We start from the raw sequence: 18,897 nt of genomic DNA on the forward strand, positions 1-18,897 counted from the left end.
AGACAGAGGGCTTGTGGGGGCTCCATGACTGGGGTTGAGGACTGAGGCCTCTTGCTTTGTCAGACACACTCCTGCAGGGCAGCCTGGCCCAAGCTCAGGATAAGCAGAGCTCGGGGTGCTGCTGCTGGTCATTCTGGCTTAGGTCCTGGGGAGAGGGGGGACAGCGGCCTTGATTCCTTGAGGACTGAGGTTTGGTGGGGGGCACAAGCAAGTGGAAGCATGTCCAGCTGCTTCAATAAAGAAGCCAACAGTTGGCTAGGAAGTAAACAATTATAGACTGCACTTTGTCAGCTCTGGGAAACAAGCCACGTGAGCAGAAACTATTGATTTCTCATCAAGCAAACAGAAGGAAGTGTCATAATCCTGAGAGCCATTGTGAGAGGCTGCAGCTCGCTGGCCTGGGCCGCTGCCTCTGCTGGGAGCGCCCGTCTTTCGGAGCTTTGCTCTGTGAGTCCCTAAGGCTGTGTGCTGGTTTTGGTTTCTCTCCTGCAAGCTGGGCAGGGTGAAGTGAAAGCCTCCTGCCACACGGTGGCTCGGGCATCCTGGCAAAGCACACCAGATCCAGGCTGGACTTCCCACAATCTTAAGAAGGCAAAGACACTGTGACCTGAGACTTGACTACCTGTGGGAACCCTGGGCACTGCTCCACTCCTGGGTGCCTTGGGGGAAGTTAGAAAAGGATGACCCAAGAGCACCAGCAGGGCTCCCCTCAGATCTGAGTCCCACATTATTCAGAATCCTTCTTGGAGGCAGTATTTAATCTTTTTTTTTTTTAAATTTTTTATTGTTGGTTATTCAAAACATTACATAGTTCTTGACATATCATATTTCACACTTTGATTCAAGTGGGTTATGAACTCCCATTTTTACCCCATATACAGATTGCAGAATCACATCAGTTACACATCCATTGATTTACATATTGCCATACTAGTGTCTGTTGTATTCTGCTGCCTTTCCTATAGTATTTAATCTTATGCTGGAAGAAGTTTGGTACACCTGTAGCCCCCACATTTGACCATGTCATTTTCTGATCAAGAATCTGTGGCTCCCTTTGGCCACAGGCAAACAACAAAGACCCTTCCCCCACTTTTTTTTTTTTTTTGGGTGGTACTAAGAATTGAATCCAGGGGTGGTTTACCATTAAGTTACCCCCCCCCACTCCCCAACTCTTTTGATTTTTTTAAATTTTGAGACAGGGTTTTGCTAAGTTGCCCAGGCTGTCCTCGAACTTGTGATCCTCCTGACTTGGCCTCCCAAGCCTCTGGGATTACAGGCATTGTGTCTGGCAACCACGACTCTTTATGTGAACACTTAGGCCTTTCATGTTCTGAGGCCCCAGCTAAAACAGCCCCTTTTACCACTCTTAGAACAGGGATTCATGGAAGTCTGGTTCCACTGGAGGCTGGGGACAGTGTTTTGGCTCTGTGGTCCTGCAGCATTTAGGAAGTGAATCAGTCCAAAGAATGTCTCCCAGTCTTCACCATCTGGACAGGCATGCACAGGATCAGGTGACTCCTAAGTGCTTCTGATACCAATGTGGCTCACTGCAGAATGTGAGCAGAGTGCTCTTGCTTGCTTTGGGCTAGAGGGGTCCATTTACTTTCTGATCAAATATTATTCTGATGCTCAAGGCATCTTTGATGTTTGCAAGTCAGAAAAGTTTAATTACATGTGTCATTAGGATGGCATTCTGTAATAGCTCTGTGACTGAATTCATTACCAGAATTCTTAACAGATAAGACAAGACAAATTAATATTTTGTTGCCCATGAAAGCGTCTCATTAAAGGAGTCGTGAAAAAGTGATTAATATTTTGTTGCCAATCAAGATGTCTCATACAAATGACAAAGAAAGGAGGCCCACACCTCTTTGTGCTCTCTAATCTCTCTGCCTCGGGTTTTGAAGGCTGATCTGCTTCCCCTGTTCGAAGCTGTGTTTGTGTGGCACTCAGTAATTACAGCGTGGGTGATTGTACTTCATCTCTTCTGGGAGACACCACAGGCTAATGGACTCTAGGAGTCCCATCAATCCTGGAATCTCTGCTCCACCAGGGGTGCCCTCCTGGGCTGTTTGCCCCTGATTAATTTTTTTTTGTACCTGGGATAGAACCCAGGGACTCTTAACCACTGAGCCACATTCCCAGCCTTTTTAATTTTTTATTTTAAGATAGGGTTTCCCTAAGTTGCTTAGGAACTCTTTAAGTTGCTGAGGCTGGCCTTGAACTTGTGATCTTTCTGTCTCAGGCTCACAAGCTGCTGGGATTATAGTTGTGGGCCACTGTGCCTGGCTTCCTTGATTAATTCTTGCTTCAGAAATACCCCATGATTCTTGAGGACCCTGGATCTAGCTCTCTTCAGCCTGATTTCTTCCTAGGGCTACTTCTTTCACTGGCCCAAGTGGGGCTGCCACTGATGAATACCTTCTGGGCTCCAGGCACTGAGCTGGGTGCTTCCCGTGCATACTCAGTCTGAGACTCCCCAAGCCAGGAGACACCATGACCTCCATTTCTTCAGAGGCTCAGAGAAGTCCAGCAGCTGCCCCAGATTTGCTCTGGGTTTGCTGGAGGTGGCTGGTCTCTCTCCCTGGATGGATCAAGGTTAACAGATGGTATTGCTGTCATCCCTGGGCTTCACCAAGGGCCACATCTGCCTGACTGGGAGCTTCCTTGGTTGCTGCTGGCTGCTTAATGGGGACTCGGGCTACAAGGTGTTGCAAATGTTGTTTTGCAGCAGCAGCAGTAGCAGCAGCAGCAACAGTATTAATGAGGTAATAATAGTAATAATGAGAGTGATATAGTGTTTATGGAATATTACATACTAAAAACTCTACATGTATCTTCTCACTTTATCCTCACTATAATCCTGTAAGTCAGGCGCAGCTATCTCTCCCCATTTCACAGATGAGGGAATCAAGATAAGACAGGTCAAGAGATCTTGCTAAGTTACTTAACTAGAAAGTGGCAGAGCTGAGATTTAAACCCAGGTTCCTTTGACCCCAGAGCCTGTGCCCTTCCATAGCAGGCTGCACTGCCTCTCTCCTTGAGGCAGGAGGAGGTGCGTGGTGCGTGTGTTTTATGGTCTGCATGTGTCAGAGGAGGAGTCCTGCGGGGCAGGTACTGCCCTGTACCCTCACGTGGGTATTCCTGAGAAGTGCAGGGCTCCTGCGTATTTGCAGGCTACTGACTCAACCATGAGCAGCGTTTCCTGGGAGGTAATGAGGGGCCATTAATCTTTGGTTGTACCCACGATTATCCAAATTGCTAACCTTATTGTGAAAAGTAGAAATGCAATTGAGTCGGTGCTGGAGGCAAGTTGGAGGGAGGGGAAAAACACTCAAAGTAATTTAATTAACTGTGGCAAGTACATTAAGAGGAGTTTTGCCTCAGCCTTTATTTCTGATGCCTTTAAATAGAGCACCAAGTATTGCACACGGACACTCTGACAGTCACAGGTGGCCCTGTCCTAGTACTGAATCAATTACTACTGGCCAAATGCATTTAAAAGCTGCACCCCACCTAGAGATTCTGCATACTCAAACTCATGCACCCCAATGTGCACACACACTCAGACACACATACGCACACACACACATGCACACTCTTACAAATAGGACACTGACCTTTCTTGCTAAGGTCTCAGATAAGCCCTAGTTATCTCAGGCCTAGAAGACAAAGGACTCTGCCCACTCAGCATCTGTCTATCCAATACCCACTAGGTTGAGCGTGCCCAGAGATGGCTGCATGTCCAATGGGTGGGGAATCACAGAAAACAACCCTGCCCAGTGTGGCAATGGCAGAGAAAAGGTACTCCCTGGCCAGCTCTGACCAGGAGGGACTTTACAGAAGGGTGATCTATTTCCATTGGCTTCCCTCATGATCTCCAGGGTCTAGAGAGTCTCAGGCCCAACTTTGGTGGTACCTGCAATAATTCATGCTGGATGTCTGACCCCACATAGTAACTTCAGCATTGGAAAGACCTTCAAGGACATGGGGATTAGCTGATCCCTTGTGGCTGGCAGGTTGCTGAATATAGTCTCTGCATGATGCCGCATGGCCCTAGGGTTGGGAGGTTCACTCCATTATGGGGCAGGGTTGATGACTGGATGGTGTTTCATCTAAGGAACCTAAATTAGACTGCTTTTGGGATACTCCTTGGTTCTCTGTGCTCATGGGGCCACACAGCTCAGGTTGGCTCCCTCTGACTAAGTCCGTACCCCACCTCCTCACTGATTTTAGCAGGGACCAACGACTCTCCACAAGCATCTCACTGTGGTCCAGCTGTGCTCCTCTGAGCCGGAGACCAGTGCAGCCCCTCTTCTGCCTAAAAATTGTATTCCTATTATTTTCACCCGACACCCATCAGCTGTCCTGGCAGCTCACTACATGGGTGACATCACTGTGCTTTCCCATGAACTTCTGGGAAGTCACATCGTCCTTGTGCCAAATCTAGACCAATAAATACACTTGAATTATTCCGCTTCTTCAAGTCCAATGAAAGGGCGGTACTGCTAATGCTGCTTTTCTTATAGATTAATTCATCAAAAAATCAGTAGGTTAAGGAATTACTCAAAGTCACAAAGTCGATATGGGTGAGGCTGGGACCCCCAACTCAGCTTCCTGGTTCCATAGCATCTGCTGTTGGCCAAGTTAGCTGAGTGGTCTTAGCTGCTCTCTTATGCCAAAAAGTACCACTCAAGTCATCAACCCTCATTTCCTTGCCCAAGAAAGAAGGTCCCTCTGGCCTGGCCTGGTTTCCCTCTACCTCCTCACCTGACACCTGCCCTCCAGCCAACCCAGCTCCATGGCTTACCTCTGCCCTCCACAGGGACAACCCTTTTTCCCACATCCAGCTGTCTACACCTACCAAGCTGTTGGGCCTAGAGCCACCCCCTAAAGCCCCCAGCCACCTTCTGTCTCCTGCTCCAGGGCCTCCTGCTTGATTTTGCTCTCTGTTGGCTCATGGCCCATTTGCCTGAGGGATGTGAAAGGCCACACAGTCCACTGCTCTCCACAGCCCATTCTAGGGCTTCCTCCAGGTCTTTGCTAATGTAGGCTCCTGGGGCCTCCTGACCTACCTGCTGTTCCTCTCCTAGTCAGTGCCCCCTTTTCTCAACCTGGGCATGGCTGCCTGTCTGATGGCCACCACTCATTCTATTCTCTCTGGGACTTAGCTCTTCTGGCACCTTTAGCCTGACAATAGGTCTGAAAGTCACCCGATGTGGGATATTCAACAGAAACCCTCTGGCCTGCCACGGTTACATGGTGTGCTACACAGCTGACTTTCTTGGGAAGTACCCTTGAGCTCAGTGGAAGTGCCAGGCAGCTTACATTGATGTCTTCCAAGTCCAAGAAGTTTAGGGTGAGCCCGTTGCGCTTCCAGACAATTGGTGGCCTCAGGTCTCCACGGATAGCACAGGTCAGCACTGTGCTCAGTCCCACCGTCACTGTAGTCACACTGACTCTGTCCTCTGGGGCGAGGCTGAGCTGAACCACTTCTGCAAAGGGAAAGGAGAAGATGGTTAGGTAGAGGCCCAAAGTGTGGAATCTCAACCCAAGGTGAATGGCTATGGGTTTCCCCAGGGGCAGTGGCCCAGAGGGGCTGCAAGGCCCCTGACAATGGTTTATAACCTGCTTAGTAAATGTACAGAGGAGCACTTTTGCTGGAAGAACAGCCATGACTCATGTCTAATGTCAAAAAGGCTCTGTGAGTCAAAACAGGTCAGGAACCAGCCAACGTGCAGGGGAACCATCTGGGCCATGGATTTGTGAGTGGATCCAATAATTCTAGCAGCCAGGACCACACGGCCATCTTGCAGAGACCAGGGTGCCAGCTGTGGGGTGCATCGCTTAGAGCTCCCCTGGCCTAATGAAGTCTGAGCCTTGCTAAGGGCAGTCAAGGTCTGCTGGGTGAGCCGACAGGTAGCTCGTCCATCTGAGAGCAATTTAAAGGTTGCACTGTCTGAAGTCTGGGGAATGAACTGGCTGACCTTTGAAGGTCTGTTTCTGTCTGAGGATTTGCCAAACTTGGATTTGGATTTTTGTTCTGTGACCATGCACTGTGGCCTTTAAATTTTTGAAATGTATTTCAGGCTGACCAAATTATTAATTCTTGCTATTTCACATTTGATAATGGCATTAAGATTGATCATTCCTCAGGCAAATGGGAAGGGTCTAAAATATTTCCCTGCCATCATTTGCTTTTTAAAATTTTCACAATTTATGAAAAATTAATCAAACTCAGGCTGTTCAAATGCAAAAATGAGATCAGGCTTCTGGAGAGTCACAGCCCACTGAGAGGACTGGCTCCTTCTTTTTCCTCCAAATCTGCCCACTCCAGGGGACTGGCGCACCAACCAGAGGTGGCATGAGCTGAGGGAGACAGACTGGTTTTGGGGGTCTGTGAATATTCTGGGATGCTGGCCAAAATGCCGAGAGCTCTGTTTATTCTTACTATTCTATTGGGACATGGGTGATCGATCGTGACAGGTGTGTCCTCTAAAAAGCCTGGAACAAAGCACAGAGTTAGGAGCTGAGTTCTGTAACTCAGCGGGACATTTGTGAGCTGTGACCAGGCAGCAGAACCACTGCAGGTAGCACATCTGGGCTCAGCTCTCTTGCCAGTGTGTGGGGGAGCGGGGGTGGGGTGGGGTGGGGGAGGAGAGAGCAGCTGCAGGCCTTCAGGTCCACCGCACTGCAGGATAGTGAGCTCAAAGCAGGTGCCCAAGGTCAGATTTAGAGCAGCAAAGCCCTTCTTCCCTCATCCACCAATGTTTAGTGGCCCAGCCCTGGGTCCACAAAGATGAGCAAGAGGTCCACTAGGTGCTTCATCGATGCTTATTGGATAAAAGACAGAGAAAATGGAAATAAAGGAGCTGAAGAACCAAGAGGCCAGTGGGGAGGGGGCGATCCCACACAGGAAAAAATGTGACTCCCGGTGAAGGAGCCACGTGAAGAAAGATAAACACCCAGTGATGGATGCAGATGCAGCTGGCGTAATATTTCACAAACATTACAGTGATGCATTTCAAGTTCCCTCCTAAATCATGTCCTGCTTGCTGCCCTCCCACCTCTGAATCATGAGGCTTATTGCTCAGGGCAAGAGAGAGAAGGTACCAGCCTCTCTGCAGCAAATCCCAGGCTTTGGAGATACGGGGGGAAGAAAAAGAATTTTTTTTTTTTTTTACGGGGAGAAAAAGAATTTGCTGAAATTGTTCAGATGCTGCCGACTCTGGGGAAGAGAACCCAGAGTTCTTGAGTGGAGAGGTATTTCTCACTGGATGATGGTCAGGTGCTTTGTTCTGGAAGCTGGAAGGGTATGGAATGCTCCTCATGTCCCAGAAGATTGTGGAAATAAGAAGGGATCTATGGGTGGGTAAGGGAGGAGGTTCAAGGGGGGGGGGGCTCTAGGAGGATGCTGCACCCTCCCTCCATAGCTTATTTCCCACCCACCTGTGAACCAGAACCCCTTGGGCTCCGGGGAGCCCACTAACTAGGTGGTGAGGTTCTCTGGACCTCTGCACTCAAGGACCACACTGGGCTCCAGACCAGGGCCCTGAGCCTCAAGAGGTACTCGTGGCAGCTGGGACAGGGTGGGGGCCACGGGAGGCCCAGCTTGAGTGGGGAGCAGCATCCTGGCTTTAGACTGCTGGCTCAAACCAGCATAAGCAGGGCCGAGCTTAGCCCTGAGTGTCCCCAGACAGGGTGACCTGGAGGTCTTTGAGTAGAAACCAGAGGCAGCAGAGGACAGCTGAGTTGTTTCCCTGATCCCCCAGAAGCCAGCCAAGAGGGCAGCCGGGAGGTGAACACATGGAGATGCATTTTTCTTACACAGAACATTCTTACAGGGACTGTTGAAGTGGTCAGCTGGGACTAGGCTGTCCAATGGAGGGAGTGTTTAGCTGCATCTTTCTCTAGGAACCCAGCCGGGGAGGGGGTAGGTGGAGCTTGGGAAGAAGTCAGGTTAGTTTCAAAAGGATCCTATACTGTCTCTGTACTTGAGCTCCCTCAGGAGAAGGGAAGGACCAACAGGGAGGACAGAGAGGGGCCCTTGGAGGAGGCGGGGTTTCCCTTGGGCCCTAGAGCCCTACCTCTCAGGTGTGGTTCCCAAACCACCTGCCATCACTTGGGTCCTGCCTCTCTGCCTGTAGCTGCTACAGACTCTCAGCAGGTGGGGTGAGCGTCCCAGGGGGTTCTGTGATACCCTGAGGCCTGAGAACAACTGCCTTCCAAGATGGAAGAGGGTCTGGGTAGCTGGGAGTTCTTGTGGAGGGTGGGCAAGGGTTCTGGGACCCATGTGAAGTGTACGATCCCCTCCTTCATGTGGCCCCCAGACCATATCTTTCAAACAGTTTTAGAAAAGATTCTGGAGGAGCCTGGAATATGGGGTTAAAAACAAACAAGCAAACAGATCCAAGTGGGAGCTGGAAGCCTGCCCTGTACCTTGAGTCCCCCCGTGAGGGTAGCTGGTTGCCACACATTCCCTGATTGCATTCCCCATCATTTGTATGTACAAAGACATTCGCTTCGCGCAGGAAAAACTCATGCAAAATTAGAATGCGCGTGTTCTGACAGAACCATCGTAATTCCACTCCTGTCAGCTACACAAATATTAACCAAACAGCAAATATTTGGATCATTTAAAGTTTAATTAAATGAATGTTTTATTGGATTTAATTTGTGTCAATATTCCCTAGCTCCCTTTAAAATTCTGAAGAGATTTGTGGCTACTGAACCTTCTCCATTCACTCTTCCCATTATTTACTGTTCAAGGCCCTCCCGACACAGGCCCTACTTCCCCATGAGTGGGCAAGACCAGGACTAACTGAGCTCCTGGGGTGATTTCCAGGGGGGCATTAAGGTTGAGGTTCCAGCAGAGACAGGATCCGGGCCTCCTGCATTGATGAGCTGAGTGGTCTCTGGTAGGTCCCTTCCTGTCTTTGGGCCTCAATGAGAGATTGGGCTGGAGGGCTCTGGAGCCCACCCATGCTGAGGTTAGGTTTTGCACCTCTGAACTGATGATTCTGAGTGGATGTCTTGCAGACCCCTTCAGTGCTGTAGGTGCCCATTCTGCACCTAAGTGTCACCTACCTCTGCTCTTTGTCTGTGGGTTATAAGAATGATACCTCAAGCAGAGGCATGAATTGTTGCCCAAAATTCCCTTCTGTCACCCCCTGAAAGCTCTCCCTCCTCTCCATCCCAGGTGCCCATCCCTCTCCCATGTGGCCGCTTCTCCATTTGCCCATGGTGCCTATAAATCTCCTGTTGCCTCTTGCAGAACATGGTATGCCTTCGCTCTGCTCAAAAGCCATCAGTGCCTCCCTATGGCCCACAGACTCAGCAGGTAGAGTTCAGAGCAGTCCTTCCACCATTATGTACCAGTGGGTCCCCATCTCATTGCATTTTGGGACATTAGAGTATAACTGCTCTTCACCTTCCACTTGTCCATTCCAAGCTGTTCATTCCTTTAGCCCCACTGCAAGGTGACCTGTGGGATGTTTCTGAGACACCCAAGCCTTAGCAAAAGGAAATACTCAGGCAGATATTGGGTGAAGGATACTTATAGAGAGAGCCCTAGAGAATTTGTCAGGACTGATTCAAGCCTAAATAGTAGAAATGCTCAACTAGCTTAGGGGGAAAACCCCCAAATCAACAAAGAGGGTGGTCTTAGTCGCCATAATAAGAGATCTATGAGGGCAGAAGGGGCTGCAGGTATCCCTGGCCCTCAGTAGTGGTGATTATTATGTGGTTGCAAGATGTCCTAGACCCTTCCTCTTTCTTTTGGCTTTCTGGCCGTCATGAGATGGGCAGTTCCCTTTGCTGTGCTCATTCACCATGGTGTTCTGCTTCATCACAGGCCTAAGGAGATAGGGTCAAGTGACTATAGACTGAAGCCTCTGAAACCATGAGCTAAAATAAATCTTTCCTCCTCTAGGTTGACTTTCTCAAGTATTCTGTCACAGTAACAGACAACTGACCAACACAGTGAGCCTGAGGCCAAGACCTCTTGCTAGCCGCCCCCCCACCACAGGAGTAGTCACCCTTGGTTTTCCAGATATGAGGTATTTCAGACACCAGTCCTCACTTCCTCCTTGCACACTTAGAGCTTGGAGAGAATCTTGGGTGGCTGCAGGGAACTAGTGCGTCTGCCATAAGCAGGCCAGCAAACATCTTTCCTGAAAGTGGAAGGCCATACAATTTCAGCCGCTGGAGAATTGGGTCTTAGTTCCTATTACAGCTTCCCCTTAATCTCAGGCGCTATTTCTCACACTGACTTGAACTCGATGAGACACTCATAAACCCATCAGCACCCACTCAAACAGGATTCTGGTGCTTCGTAGCAATAGAAATTAAATTTCTCAAATTCTTGTCAAGTTGGTGTTAGTTTTCTTATGTCAGAAATGCACTAATGGAACACATTCCTACCTGGACATTTGCCATTTTTCAAATGATGCTCTTGGTGAAAAGACCCTGTCAAAAGCTCAATCAACCTGCCTGGACGTCAATATTTTTGACAGAGTCTTGAAGGGCAAACCTAGGCTTGGGGTCTGCTTGAGAATTAGCACCATTTGCAGGGAGACCCCCAGGCCAGGTGCTGAGATGCTGGTGTAAAGTTGCAGCTTCTTCCTGCAGGGCTTTCCCTGGAATAAATGCTTCATGTGACCTGAGAGCCACCAAAGGAGGTGTGGCACCTGTGTGACAAACTCTGTTCATCTGGCCTTGTCCCTGTGATGTGATCAGGGCCTCACTGTGAAGTTGGGACAGTGGGACTTCAACTGGTGTTTACGGAGTGGAACTGCTCAGGCTCTCCTTGGGGGGCGGTGTTTGGGGACAGGGTTGTGTGCTTTCGATTTTCTTGCTGCTTTGTGAGGCTGAGGGTTGAAATCAGGATTGTGCGCCTTCTCCCTCCTCTGTTCTCTGCACCAGAGAACCGCCACTTGGGATCCTTTCAAATATCTTCTGCAACTTCACAGGTGGAAGGCTGGGAACGGGTTATCTTAGCGCATGTAATTTCAACACGCACGTTTTGAGCACCAAGGTGCCGCCAGCCCACACAGGTGGCTTTGGACAAGCATGAGTTGCTCCAAAGTCACACAAGAGGGCATTTGTCTGCATCCACCATTTCCTGTTTCTTCATGCATAATCGGTTTCAATTTTTTTTCTGTTGTTGCCATAGTCCCTCTTGATGGTTTCATTTTGGAGATGGCAATAAACTTATTAGCTAATTACCTGAAGATCTGTGGGTAATTTACTTTTGATGTTGGATTTAGGTTTCTGGCTGTTATTTCAACCTTTATTACAGTTTAGTTAACAAGTTGTGCTCAACAGATCTGGGAGCCACCAAAGGAGGAGTAGCACCTGTGTAACAAACTCTATTGATCTCGTCTCATTTCTGTAACCAGGGCCACACTGTGAAATTGATGAGTAGGGGTAGAATGTATGTGTCCAATGTCTCCTGACCAAATGGGAGACATCTTTGTTACTGGCAAAAAGATAGCAACCAGATCTGTTTTACTTATTTGTATCCCCAATGCTTAACATAATGCCTGGCTCACAGGAGGGACTTAATAAGTAGTTTTAGGTGAGTGAATGATTGGTGCTCATTCAGCAATTATTTATTGAGCACCTACTATGTGCCAGGATACAGTGGGAATATACTGGCAAGCAAAGTGGACCCTGTGCCAGCTAACCTGGAAAGGCAAGTGTTAAATGGGGAGGGAAAACAGAGACGCCAGGCCTGTCCTAGTTAAGATCTCTTGGCTGCCCTCTCTCGGTAGAGCCCTCTCCACATGCCTAGGCAGACTTGCATTTTGCTCTTGGGTTGCCCCAGGCTGGTGTTGTATTCTCCTTGTTTACCGGAGGGGTTGGTGCAGGGGCAGGGTTACCTGGGCATCTCCCTGAGCTCTGTGGCTCCATTTTGCCTCCTCTGGCTAATAAGTCATTGTAGCTTTTGGAAGACTAAATGCCATGGTGTGCCCAGCAGTGGGCAGTTGGAGATGAACTCAGCATCCATGGACATCACTGTCCCAGGTGCCCCGCTATGGAGGGCAGGCAGCAGAAGGAGCAAGAGGTCAGCACCAAAGTGGAAAGCCTGGGGCCTCCTGGTCGGCAGGTGTGTGGCTGTCACTGAGCCATGTCCCAACTCCCCTCCTCTACCTGTGCCCACGCCTGGAGAGGCCTCTGTCAAGTGGGCTTGTCTGTATGTGTCCTATGACCCACCAAATCTATTACCAAAGATGATGGAAGCACCTCTGCTTAAGATATTTGCAAAGGAAAAAATTATCTTAACTGCTTATTACTTTGGTGACTTTAGGGGAAAAGGATATGAAAAGTTCTCTTCTGCTAGTTATGCAGTGTTGCATGAATCCCTCCAGATCTCTAAGGTTGGATCTAGAACTTCCCAGACAACCTGTCAGTGGGTGGGGGGAGAGAGACTTCTCCAGCATCTTTTGGGGACAGGACAGGACCATGTGACTGGATCAGCCCATGGGGGCTGACTACAATGCCTGGCTACATACCCATGTGTCATTGTGAGGGTTAATTTTATGTATCTTTTTGTCTGGATACTTGTTCCAACATGATTCTGAGGATGCCTGCACACGTGTTTCTGGATGAGACAAACATGTGAATCTGTAGACTGAGTGAGGTAGATTACCCTCCCTGAGTGGATAGGCCTCACTCAACCAGTTGAAAGCCTGAATAGAGCAAAAAGTTGAGTCTAAGCGGCCTCATTCTGCCTGTGTGAGCTGGAACACTGGCTTCTCTGGGTCTTGAAGCTGCTGACTTTCAGACTGGGGCTTGCACCATGAGCTGTCCTGGTTTTGCTCCCGGGTCCCCAGCTTGACAACTGTAGATCCTGGGATTTGTCAACCTCATCATGTGAGCCAATTCCTTACAATCTCTCTCTCTCTCTCTCTCCCCCCCACCCCCCGTAGTGTGTGTGTGTGTGTGTGCGTGTGTGTGTGTGATCTATTTCCTATTGGTTCCATTTTTCTGGAGAACCCTAACTAATGTGGTCCTTAACACACTTTCTTCTCCCCTCTGCAGGGACCACGTGGGCACGCATTTAATGAGAGCTAAGAATGTGGCCTCCTAGTCACTGTTGAAGTCGAGCTGCCCGACCCCATCAGACTTGATGAGGGCGAGAAATCAGCCTTCACTGTGTTACACTACTGAGATTTCAGGGTTTCTACAGCAGCTGGTGTTATAATTACCTAATACGCCCCCTCAGAAGGGAAAGACATACAAGTTAATGTATTTTCACTAAAGAAGTTCAGTGAGACGTGGGAGGGACCTCTGAGAGGCCAAGTCATCCGGGTCAGGAAGCCTCTGAGCATCTTCTGACAGAAGAAAACCAACTTTTGCTCCAATTCCCGGAGTGCTTTCTGTACAGGGAGGTCAAGTGTTCCTACACCCCGCACCTGTTTCCGCTGCTGCAGAGCCCACACTCCTGGCCCAAGGGGGAGCGTCTCTCAGGCTGGGCTGGGGGAGCATTTGCAAACAAATTACACAGTGTAATAAGCACTATTAATGGAAAGAACAAGATGCCTGGAGAGAATAGCAGGGGAAGCCTATTGAGGTGCTAGGCAAGTGTTTTACTAAGAATACTTAGGCAGAGATCCATAAGATGACAAGACTCCTGCCAGGCCAAATATGGGTGGAAGAAGCATTTTAGAGAAAACCGGCTCATGCAAATGCCCTGAGGCAGGGTGTGTGTGTGTGTGTGTGTGTGTGTGGTGGGGTGCTGGGGGGGTAGAGTGCACTAGGAACTAACAAAGACCCATGTGGTTGGAGCACTAGGAACAAGGCAGAGGCAAGTGGCACATTATGCAGTCAGAGGGGCAGGAAGTGGCCAGGTGGAGCAGGCAGAGCCAAGGTTTTATTTAGAGCAATGGAAAGTGATGGGAGAATTTCAAAAGCGCAGTGATCTGATCTGCATGCCGAGAGGGTCACTCTGGCTGCTGTGGTGATAATGGCACTGTTGGGGGAGAGGAAATGATTCGGGAGACCATCTAGGAGGCCAGGAAAGAGACTCTGGTGACCGGGGATGTAGAGAAGGAGATGGGGTTGGGCTCACAGACAGTTTGGATAAAGGGTTGGGGAGAGCGAGTGTCAGGAATGAGTCCTGTATCCTGCTCCATCCTCTTCTCTAACATGGTACACTTTCCTGAGGTCAGGCAAGCTGGGAGGGGACATCCAGGACCCCCATGCAACCTTGAGGTGCCATCTCTGTCTTGGTTGAAGGCCCTTTAACCTCCTGAAGGCATTTAATGTGAAATGTAGATTAGAATCAGTCTCTTGGTCCCTTCAATGAATAAGGTTTGAAGATAATTTGTAAACTTTGGCATTCTTGTTGCTAAAAACCCTAAATGAGGAAGAGGAAGAGAGGTTTCTATTGCGCAGGCTACTCTCCCTAAGTTACCTGGGGCTGGGTGTGTGCAGCAGGTTCAAGAGCAGGGAGACCAGGTAGGGAGTCCCCCACCCCATGTCTCTCACCCCACTGCTACGCTTCATGCATGAAAAGGAGAGAAGTCAACAGATCTTGAAAGAGCATGCATAAATATAACTCGTTTTCTGTTTAATTATCCAGTCTCCTGAGAATGCTAAATCATGGCTGTGTTTTGTAAACAGGTATCAGCAGACCATTTTGGAGAGCAGTTTACATTTGTTTTTGATTCCATTTCCCTGAACGTGCCGTGGCTCTGATGAATTCCTGATGAGGGGCTCCTGGGCCTGCCTCTCCCAGCTCTTGCCAATCCTCGCTCCCTTTTCATTCAGTACTGGGGATTGAACCCAGGAGTACTCTTCCACTGAGCTACATCCCCCACCTTTTAAAACTTTATTTTGGGACAGGGTCTCACTAAATTGCCCAGGCTGACCTTGAACTTTTGATCCTTCTGCATAGCTGGGATTACAGGTGTGTGTGACCTTGCCCATGTCCTCTAAGTCCCTTTTCAGCCTGGGCCCTGAGGACTTTGGCTGTGGGGTGCTCCATGGTGTTCTGATTTTAGGGCCCACCTATGAATCTGTAGCTTTGCTCCTGGAGGATTTAGTAACAGGGTAGGCAGCCCAATTGTGCCCAGCTATTAGGAGAGAACATCAGCAGGGACTGTGGCCCTTGTGGCCTGGTTTGGACCTTGGCAGAGGGGTACAAGATTAGAATGTGGCAGGGCCTTACCCTCACCAGCGGGAGGGGACAGCATGGAGTTAGAGGGAAATCCTTTGGCGCAGTGGTCAGAAGAGGCTGGAGCAGGGCCTTTGGTCCCCACAGGTATGGGGAGGAATTTGGGTTTCATTTTATGAGAAGCTGTTCGAGGAATTTAGGCAGGAGGTTAAAATGCTCTGAATTACACTTTTAAAGACCACCTGTGCCTCAGTTGTGATATCTTGAGCTGTGTTATCAGAAAACCCTGACTAGAAATGGGGCTGATTAATAAGGAAAACCTATTATCTATGTAATGAGAAGGGCCTGGAGGATGTTCCTGGTCAGGTTAATCCCAGGGTCCCAGGATGTTGTCCAGCCCACAGGTGGTCTCCTTTGTGCTCTGACATTCTTGGCGGGCTGCCTTAGCAGACGATGGGGTTTCTGTGCAGCCACAGGTAGTGGTCTAGGCCTTCTGTGCAGGTCCCAAAACAGCTGATACGTGTGTATTTTAAGAACAAAGAAACCTTTCCCCAAAGCCACCATCTGATGTCCGCTCACATTTCATTAACCGGATTTGTGGCACTTGGTTACTTTTTTTTTAAATATTTATTTTTAAATAAATATTTTAAAAAAAGAGTAACCAAGTGGACCCAATAACTTTATTTTATTTTATGTGGTGCTGAGGATCGAATCCAGTGCCTCACGCATGCCAGGCGAGCACTCTACCTCTGAGCCCCAGCCCCAGCCTGGCTTGGTCATTCTTAAAGCAACTATGTCAAGACTGACTTGGGGAAGCCCTGGCTGTGGGGGCAGAGGCTCTGTCAGAAAGGAAGGAATGACAGTGCTTGTGGCAGTGTGGAGGGGACCCGTGGGGACCATGGAGGAAACAGAGACCTGAAAGGAGGCTACTACCCAGGTGTCCTGGACTTTGGCCCAGAACATGGCCATAGAGGTATTGAGGGGCAGACTGATTTGGGACACATGTCAGAGGGAGAGCTGACAGATTTGTTGATTGATGGGATGGGAACATTGAGGTAAGGGGATGAATTAAATAATGAATGCTGGGGTTTTGCCCTGGTGTTGGTTTTATTTGTTGAAAGGTTGAGGGAGAGAAAGATGGTATTTTAGATCAAACGCTGAGTTCTATTTTGCTATAACAGACAGACTGAGGGGCACAGCGGGGTTAGTGATCCAGGCTAGGGGGGGCAACTTTGAAATTCATCAATGTATAAATGCGATTTAATACCACAAGGTCAAATGAGATCCCTAGAGAGTGTGAGAGGGTAGAGGGTAAGGACCGAAGCCTGCCTACTTTTAGAGATGAGAGGACCAGGACGGTGTGGTTACCTGTTTCCAGGGGGATGAAGAGCTGGATGTTGAGATTGACCTTGGGTTTGGCAATAAGGAGGACATCTGGGACCCTTAATGTGTCATTGGAACACTGAGGATGAAGGCATTGTGGGGATGGGTCCAAGAGAGCAAGAGGTGAGGAGGAGCTTTTTAGATGACTTTTGTTTGAAGGGGAGCAGAGAAATGCGATGATAGGTGAAAGGTCCAGGAGAGATTGGTCTGTTTGTTAAGGTGCTATGTTTGCAAGCCAATGGGAAAGGTCAGCTAGAGAGAGAGAAATTTATGATGCAAAAGAGGGAAGGGACTTTTAGAAGAAAAGTGTCTGAGGAGTTGAGGGGGTCATTGGGTATCAGTGGAGGCCTGGCTTCTGATGGGGCAGAGACTTGGAGCTTTGTAACAGAAGGTGTGTGGAGAATGGGTATGGACGGAGATGTGAGGAAATGGATCTGATGGTGGGAGGATGAGGCAAGGTCAAACTTTCCAGTGGGGCTCCGTCATCACTCTGTCCTACAGACACCCGGCCTGGTAAGCCCACCTGCTACCCCTGGACGGGCAGGGTCTCCATGCAGTCAGCTGACTGGGGAGGGGAGGCCTGCAAGACTGAGTGTGACCATCTATGTCTAGTTATGACATAGAAACTGCTTCCTTTGCCTTTTTGGAAACCTTCCTCGTGTCAGGCTAGATGTGTGGCAGGTAAGTTTTAAAATACTGGGATGTGAGAAATCTCTTTTCCCTGTCTGGGACATTCATCTCTCTCTTTGTCTTGGGTACCTTCTTTAACTTATCTTTCAGAGAGAACCCTATAATGTATGCTTTGTCCAAGGACAAGTCTTGGTAAGAAAAATGCCTCCCGTTTTCTCTCCAAAGACTCCTCCGCCATCTGTCAGCTTGGAAATCTCCACATCTTGACCCACAGCAAATTGCTTCTCCACAGCACCGACATGGCGCCTGCCGTAGGAGGCGCATGCAGAGGCTCTGGCTAGCTGAGCGAACGCTCCATTACAGGGATGAATGAGCCAAATCTCATCCACTTCTCCCCATCTTCACAATTACAGCTCAGCCCCTTTCCTTTCCTCCCCTCCACGGCTGCTCCCAGTCATGACTCCATTATTTGCTGGAAGTCAGTGGTGTCTTCCTGGGAATCTCCTCCCAGGGTGGCTGCCCTTTCCTGTCTTGGAGGGGAGTCAGCTCCCCTGCATGGCATTTCAGGTCCACTAACACCTATTTCCAGCTTCATCTCCTACCGCTCCCACTTAGCTTGAACTGAACTAAACCCTTGGCCATTCTCCAGATGCATTCTGGGCTTTCCCAGGCTCACTTGCCTTGTTGGCACCACCTCACAGAGGAACTCGGCATTATGCAAATAGGCCTGGGACAGCTCAACGCACAGTAGGAGGAAAATCACTGTGAACCTTCCAGGCTTTACTTGCATCTCTGCCTGGCCCTGTGCTACCCTGCCTCTGAGGGTGAAGCCCATGTAGCAACTGGCCTGGACCCAGTGAAGGTGCCTGTTTAGGAGACTCTGGGCAAGGGTGGAACAGGGTACAAACTCACAAAAATGCAGACATTCCAACCAATACATAAGTAGGAGTGAAACTAAAGGTTTGAAAAATCATTTTCCATAGCTTGACAATATTTTCCATTTGGTGGATTGAGTTTTGGAGAATTGGTCTGCAGTCCAAATGTGAGGGAGGTGCTCTCACACCTTCCAGGGACCCACGGGCCTGCAGGAACTGCCCAACAGGCAGGCTGCCAAGATCCTTACAGGGCTGGCCATCCTGCTCTGATGCCATTGACAGGACTGTCCCCCTATGGAGAACAGGAAAATGGAGACCCAGAGAGTGACAGTGGCAGAACCAACACCCCAGTGGGATTTCTGATTCAGCAGAGCCCCCAGGGCCTAGTGCTGTCACCAATGTTCCTGATACAGTGTATCCTTTCTGGATACAGGAGAATGATTTCTCTTGGTCTTGGGTGTTTTGTTGGTGGATGTGGTGCCGAATGCTTTTATTGTTAGAATTGAACACTCTCATGCAGGACAGGAATGCTGCTAGGGTCCCTGGGCCCTGGGGCAGACGGAGCAGAAGTTAGCATGCTGATGAATGGCTCCCCCATCAGGAGGTCTGTGTGTCCTGTGTGCATTCAGGGGACATGTTCAGGTTTCACCAGAGACAGTCACCCACCTTGGGAATATGTAGTGGAAACTGTGCTGGGCTCAGGCTGTTCCTCTTTTACACATTGTGAAAATAGGCTCTGGTTCAGGCTCAAGGGCCTCAAGTATTTGGGGGTCACCCTCTGGGAGATGAGATTGAGGCTGCTTTATAACCTCCCACTACATAAACAATCACGCAGATCCCCATGCCTCTCACTGTGTGCCTTCCTGCTCCATCTCCAGAGAACTCTAG

General features: G+C 49.2%; 1 protein-coding gene across 1 annotated transcript in view; it reads right to left on the minus strand.

Moving 5' to 3' along the window:
* The window catches only part of Fstl4 (follistatin like 4), a 405,787-nt gene that overhangs the window by 47,948 nt on the left and 338,942 nt on the right, over window positions 1-18,897 (minus strand). Inside the window, exon 7 of the mRNA XM_015492824.2 lies at window positions 5,329-5,495. Coding sequence (XP_015348310.1) covers window positions 5,329-5,495 — 167 coding nt within the window. The remainder of the gene's footprint in view (window positions 1-5,328; window positions 5,496-18,897) is intronic.

Source organism: Marmota marmota, unplaced genomic scaffold (genome assembly GCF_001458135.2).
Source record: "Marmota marmota marmota unplaced genomic scaffold, marMar, whole genome shotgun sequence".
Classification (NCBI taxonomy): Eukaryota; Metazoa; Chordata; class Mammalia; order Rodentia; family Sciuridae; genus Marmota; species Marmota marmota.